Below are 7,500 nucleotides of genomic sequence, written 5' to 3' on the forward strand. Positions count from 1 at the left end.
ATATATATATATATATGTATATATGTATATATATATGTATATATATATATATATATATATATATATATATATATGTATACATATGTATATATATATATATATATATATATATATTTATTTATTTATTTATATTTATATATGCACACATACGAATTAACTGTATATCTGATCGCATGTTGTTCGAAAAAAAAATCCTTAAAAAGGAGGCAGTGGGAAACATTGTTATCCAGCTGAATGAACTTTTGTACAGATTTCGCATACAATGAGGCGTGAATTTCCATGTAGTCTGAGCTCTCTCTTTTATTTATTTTTATTTTATTATTATTTTTTTTTTACATCGCAGGTCTTAGAGAACGCTATCGAAGGGGCCAAAACGGAGGAACAGATCTCCGGTTCAGTGCAACAATTTGCATAGTAAAAAACAAAGGGACCCCACCGTGCCATGCTATTGGTACCTTAGAATGTATTTTGTATATTTTTTGTGATATGGAATGCTTTTATCGGCATATACATGTGCACTTACACATAACAAACTAACGCGCGCATACACACACACACACACACACACACACACACACACACACACACACACGCAGACGCGCACGAACAAACACACGCACGCCCGCATAAACACACGCACGCCCGCATAAACACACACACACACACACACACACACACACACACACACACACACACACACACACACACACACACACACACACACACACACACACACACACACTATGAACTCAAACACAAACACAGTAACGAGTATACCACTATAAAATAAACAATAGCACAATGTAAACGGAATAAGATCATAACGTTTACAACACTTCAAGTGAAAAAGCGTCCATTTCGATGTTTTGCTACATCGGACGAGGAACCAAGACGTGTTCGAAACGTTGCATTCTTATTCGTTCGTATTGTGGCAAAGGTTCATTATATGAATATGTGATGTTATGCTTCATGATGCAAATATTGTAAATATAGTGACTATAATAATGTTTTTGGTGCTCAGTGTTAAAGCAACTATATGCTGTCTTTGCTTACAAACCACTACATATCAAAAGCGAGAAAGTCTAGATCAGCAGCAACTCGAGGAAGTGTCATGGCATTTGTGTTGATGATTGTTCGATGAAAATATAACCATTAAAATCATTATTTTCAATCTTTGAAAATTGAAGAGACCAAAATGATCGACCCTATTCACAGAGCATCCGTAACTTTTGTGACGTCATCAAAATAAACCCCACGTGCTACTTCCCAAAAGTAGAATTAGGCGCCATGACACCTCCTCGAGTTGCTACTGATATAGCCTTTCCCTATCAAAAGCTTCTTTTCCGAAATTCTTCATCTGATATACTCATTGTCATATGCAATATTGTTGAAAGTAATGATTTTGAAACCAAAGGAAAGCAATTACAATGTCTTTAATGGTAATTGCAAGTCTGAAGCAGTTTGACCAAGATTAATTATCCTTGATCACAAACTCCTGATTATAATTACTTGCATGATGAATTTAATTGCTTTGATGTTGATCATGAAGGTCCTGAAACAGATTGCAACAGCATCGTCAATGAAGAGAAAGATTGCAAAATTTCGTGAATGTAATATTTCCTACAATGATAAAAATCGATTGTTCTATATTTTGTGTAGATTTATTACTTTTTTCGTCTGTAGATATCCATTTGACTATTGTTCTGGAAGGTACTAGATGAAACAAAATGCTATAGCCATTTCAAAAATTCTGTAATTGAAAATATTGGTTTTATATAATCAGTTCAAACCCGTTGAATACTATGCCTAATTCTGACATGTAAACTCGTATTTTATTATCATTTCTGCTATCATTATGTAGGAAATATTTGACATTTATTATGAAGAGAGAGAAAGAGAGAAGAGAATGTGAGGAATAGAGCAAGAGAGATCGAGAACCATAAGGCCTATACCCGTATTAGAAAATTATAGAACATTTTTTTAAGTATATGTTAATGAACCAAGTGTTGTGTAGTGTCCTGTTTCATAACATCTAGGCTTACTTTAGACAATAATATTCCATAGAGAGAGGGAATATAAGTGGGATATTATATAAATATTGTACAAAGAATAATGCAAGTTATGTAAATAAGATATGTGTGTGAATGTTAGTCCTTTGTACAAAGATCGTGTTGTTTCAGTTTGTTGTTAGTATGAAAGCCTCTGTTGATTTTGCCTATAAAAATGTATTTAAAATGCAAGCTGAATTGTCACATAATCAAATATATCCATCCATTCTCTATACTTATATTTGAAACAAAAATATTAATGAAGAGAATAGATATTAGCAAATAACAGTTTAGATCACAGTGTTACCCTCTGATGTAAAAGAGAATCAAGGTATTATTTTTAAATGTATGCCATTGTATTATTCTTCCTTGATGAAAAAAGGTGATATGATTTTCTATAAAAAAGTAAAGGAAATTGTTTAATGACATCAATAAATACTGATTTCTCTTGCAAATGGTGGGAATAGAAAGAACATAATTTTTAAAGTCTAATTTAGGTTAAAAATTCTAAGAAAGAAGTATTTATGGAAAAATTAAAGTTTTCAAAATCTCAAATTTCTAAACATAGCATAAAGGATATATTCATTCGATATAATATTGAACTTTCTTTTCTTCAGGCAGTAAAAATTATCATGAAACTATTAACAAAAGAGAAAGAATTAATGAGAAACCTAATAAAAACAAAAAAGACTGAAATACCAATTCAGAATTAACTGCATGGTACTTAAACATAAAACCAAAATCAGGAAATAAATATTTGTAAATAAATACCTAATGAAAAATACAATCAGTCTTTTACTAGAAGTTCAACCAAGAAATTTCCATCATCTAGATTTACCCCTTTAAAGATGAAACATGGTATTTATCATTTTTAGGTACGTCCACACTGGACAATCTCTGAAAAATCCCTGAAAGAAAAAGAAGAAAAAGATGATGAAGAAGAAGAAAAAAAAAAAGAAGAAATATCTGAATTAGAATAATTCAAGCTGACAGGTTTTTTTCCATTCTATATGCAAATAAAACCTCTTAGGGTTGCTGTTCCTTACTGGTTAAACTACTTCCTAGGACACGGCTATGAAGACATGATATCTGAAAAAGGGTGTGCAAGTATATCTTTTATCTTTTAGTTTTCTCTTTCAGCTTGAGTTTTTACTTGCTAATCAGATTAAGAACTTTGTATATCATTTAAAGATAATTCTATCATGTACACTCAAGGAAATAAAGAGACAGATGATTTTGTTATTTTATTAAAAATAAACAAATATCAAAGTGATCACAATATTCAACATTTTCATGACATTTTTTCTTTTTGCAGATAACAATGGACTCCATGAATGTAATCATGAATTTTTATAGTTAAGGATGACAATGCCTTATACATGCAATATATACACATATATTTATTTATTAAGAGATTTAAGTATCTATACCAGTATACAGAAATATAAGCTATTAGTGTCTTTAATTACCATAACATACAAATGCATATAATCAATAATCTCAACCATATATAAAACTTGTAAGACACAAAAGGAATCCAATGTTATCTAACAAAAAATATATAAACTGATGCTTAATATTTGCACTTGTGTGACTACTGTACAAGTGAGCACTGAATACATAATTTACTTGATAAACATGTAAATTAATAAAACTTGTGTTTCTAATCAACATTTTCCATATGGATAACCAATGAATTAATGTAGAATAAATCTCCTGCCCTGAGAAATAGCCTAAATGCATAATTAAGCAACAACTAAGTCTGCCTTATTATCAAATCATTATCACAGACAAGTGCAGAGTATTTTTTGCTTTGTTTTGTATTTACATACAATTGTTAAAAAAATGTTTCCATCTTTACATATAGTTAAATAGTTTAAAATTACAGACGTACAGGCAAGCCCACAGTAAGCTTTTTCTTTTCTTTCTTTCTTTCTTTTAAAGGAAGATCAGTGGCAAATTAAGATGCCTATAGTTACATTATCTAACAATGTACCACATTATCTTCACAACATACCACTGGCTGAAATTTTTTAAAATTTTGTATTGCATCTGAGGAAAAGTCTAGTTTATTGTTATTGCATGAAATTCGTTTAGTCATGTTTATCGATAATTTCTTCTTCAACATTACCCTGTACAATACTGTGACAAATCGCCTTTGCTCGTCACCATTACAATGCATTAACATTTTTATCATTATTTTTTTTAATAACATGAATCACATTTATTAAATACAGCTTAATTCATACCTGTGACTATACACCCTTACCTTCCCTCTCCTCTGGGAATGTGCAAAGGAAGTCTATTGTACATAGTTTGGCAACAGTTAAAATGTGATTTTTCAGAAACATTCTCGTTGTCGTCATCTTGTTAACCTCATTATGGCTAGAGGTTATCTGCTACAGGTGGACACATTAACACTTCATGCATGACTTTTCAGATAGACGTACAGCCCAAATTCTTGTTATTGTGTTTTAGATGCTCACTTCACACACTTACTCAAGATATCACAACTTTAAGAAAAAAAAGATTGTTCTATAGGTAAAATCAGAAACAGAAGTAATTAGAAGTTTCACTCTTTTGATTCCAAAACTGGATTAATTTGAACTAGAGAGCCTGCTAAGAATAAAATATCTAGATACCAATCAGTCTGCATAGATAATATATCTCTTCATCTATTTATCATTTTTTGTCTTTTGATATCTATGTGATGGACATCCTATAAAACAGTACTTATTGAGCATATACCATGACAGCTCAGATATCTAGGGAAGACCAATTGTAAAGTAGTTCATGGTCCCACAATTCCATTATACCGATTATTACAACTGATAAAAAACACTAAATTCAAAAAATTCCTGGCAATTACTCTGAAGTAAGCATTTGCAAAAACTCATTATATCATCATAGAAAAATAAATAATTAGTCTAAACAATCAACATACATGTTCATGTGAACTTCTGTAAAGACATAACTGCACATTCACAAACACATTTTGTCGAAATAATCTCTTTCACAACACATACATAGACACACACACACACACACACACACACACACTTTTCTAAGCAGACTTGTCACTGACTGTGAAAATATTTGATGGAGATTCCTCCTCCTCCTCCTCCCCCCATGAACTACCATCCCCCTCCTCCCCATCCTGAGCCTGTGGCAGCTGCTCATATATAGCGTTGAGCCATATGATTGCTAGTCTAAGAGGAGGGCTGGAAAAGATGGGGTACCCCAGGGGAGGATCAGCTGCCTGCACCGTTAGATTACGGAGGAGACCAGGCTGGGCCTGTAGAATTAGAAGGGTTAAAATGGAATTAATGGGGGTAATACGGAACAGGGGAAGTAAGGAAATTCTTATCTCAGTTAAAGTTCCAACTTTAAATTAGCACTTATCCTTTGATAACAGACACTGCAAGATATAGGTTGACTGTGAAATATGGGGTATTGGAGAGACAGCAGAAGAAAAAAGTGGACAATATATATAATGGGATAAAAATATGAAGCAATGGTTTAAAGGGAGAGAAGTAAAGCAGAAAGGGGAAAATGGCACCAGGAAAGAAGTCAAGCCAAATATTGAAACAAAAATATTTAACCAGACAATGAGAATTTACAAATATGTATACCATATCAACATTTTCTTTTTTTAAGTGCAAAACAAAACAAGGATGATGATATCACACAATGTATAAAATATAAAGAACCAATTACCTGAATTGAATATCGTTCATCGTCATCATTGGTAAGATACAGGAGCTCCATCATGAGGGAAGCCCAAAGACCCCTGACAGTTTCAGCTCCCAAACGACCAACTGCAATCTCTGCCTTTCCTAGACTCAGCAGGTGTGATGTGAAGACGCCCTAGAACAAAATCAGTTGTTAAAAAACTGTAGTTACTAAAACTTATAAATGCTAGACTGAGATTAGAATTTTTTTCAACATTCCCATCATAAAACTCTACTTCTTTTTCTCTCTCTCTCTTTTCTTTTTCTTACAAGGTGAAGATACACTTGAGAAGTTAGTGATAACTGGCTGAAGGAAACTCTTATGAATAACATCACTGTACTTTCAAAACTGTCAGCACCACCAAGCCAACTATCACATAATCAATATGGTTCACATAAATCTCCTCAAAGCTTTTTTCACTTTTTTTCTACTCTATACATATTTTTACTTATTTCCTACCTTAACAGCATTATATCCCAGAGAAAAGAGATTCGGCACTTCCTTCCTCACTGCTTCTGCCCAGGACTTTGGTTTGGCCAACTCTGCGTCGCTCCTCTGGTAGGATGGAGTTCCATGGGTATTAGCTGGGGTTTCACTGTTGCTCTTGAGGTCAGGCCCAAGGTACCAGTTGCAGCAGTAGTCATCCAGGGAGGCCCGTAGTTCTGCCCAGCCGGTGATGCCCCCAATGAGGGTGTGGTCCAGGGCGAGTTTCACTCCAACTCTGGGGACAAAGATAGAATGTTGCATTGATAAAAACAATCATGATAATACTAATAGCAAAAAATTTGAAAAAAAATAATAGTGATTAATATCATTAATATTATAATAACAATGATTGTGACAATAACAGTCCACAATAACAATAACAATAACAATGATTATGATAATAAGAACAATAACAATAAATTTGCTTAAAAAAGATAAAGGTAAATGATATGCTAAGATATCACAACACATATTAAGAGAAAAGAAAAAGAAAAGATAAAGGCAATAAAGAAAAGGAAAAAAGAAAGTATGTATATAGACATACATTTGCATGTATATATATGTTCACATACGCATGCATGCAAGTACAAATGTGCGCACGGGAACACACACACACACACACACACACACACACACACACACACACACACACACACACACACACACACACACACACACACACACACACACACACACACACGTACGCACGCATGCACACTTGCACTCGCACATGCACACACACACACAAGCACTCACACTCATACATACACACACAATATACATATACATCTATAAATCTACACACATACACACACACACAAATATGTGAGTCTCACCTATATGCTTTAAGAACGAGTTCGTATAACAGTTCTTTCGTTAGCAGCCAGTCTAGTGCCATTGACCAGGGTATTTCACCACTGAAGGTCTTGTAAACCTGCATGGGTGTTGGCGGCTGGTTGTCTGATCCCAAGACAATCACATGACAAGCACCAATCAAGTATCTGTAAGATATTAGGATGGTTAACAATCCTAATGTTTTTGTTTTCTTGAACAGGCAACTGGAAAATGCTATCAAAAATAATACTTTCCATCTCCATCTCTCAATATATTCAGAAATAAATAAGTGAAAAAAAGAAAAAATATATATATATACATTTATATCTATCTATCTATCTATCTATCTATCTATATATATATATATAATACATATATATATATATATATATATATATAT

At 33.0% G+C, this 7,500-nt stretch overlaps 2 protein-coding genes across 2 annotated transcripts in view; both read right to left on the reverse strand.

Annotated features, from left to right (window-relative positions):
- Window positions 1–175, reverse strand: part of LOC113809789 (A-type potassium channel modulatory protein KCNIP1) — a 4,751-nt gene extending 4,576 nt beyond the window's left edge. Inside the window, exon 1 of the mRNA XM_070127477.1 lies at window positions 151–175. Within this exon, the coding sequence (XP_069983578.1) occupies window positions 151–175 (25 nt within the window). The remainder of the gene's footprint in view (window positions 1–150) is intronic.
- Window positions 176–3,290: 3,115 nt separating this feature from the next.
- Window positions 3,291–7,500, reverse strand: part of LOC113809790 (pecanex-like protein 4) — a 15,752-nt gene continuing 11,542 nt past the window's right edge. Inside the window, exons 15-18 of the mRNA XM_070127142.1 lie at window positions 7,103–7,267; window positions 6,240–6,501; window positions 5,766–5,915; window positions 3,291–5,343 (exon numbers count right to left, since the gene is read on the reverse strand). Of these exons, the coding sequence (XP_069983243.1) occupies window positions 5,113–5,343; window positions 5,766–5,915; window positions 6,240–6,501; window positions 7,103–7,267 (808 nt within the window). The 3' untranslated portion in view covers window positions 3,291–5,112. The remainder of the gene's footprint in view (window positions 5,344–5,765; window positions 5,916–6,239; window positions 6,502–7,102; window positions 7,268–7,500) is intronic.

Source organism: Penaeus vannamei, chromosome 11 (genome assembly GCF_042767895.1).
Source record: "Penaeus vannamei isolate JL-2024 chromosome 11, ASM4276789v1, whole genome shotgun sequence".
Classification (NCBI taxonomy): domain Eukaryota; kingdom Metazoa; phylum Arthropoda; class Malacostraca; order Decapoda; family Penaeidae; genus Penaeus; species Penaeus vannamei.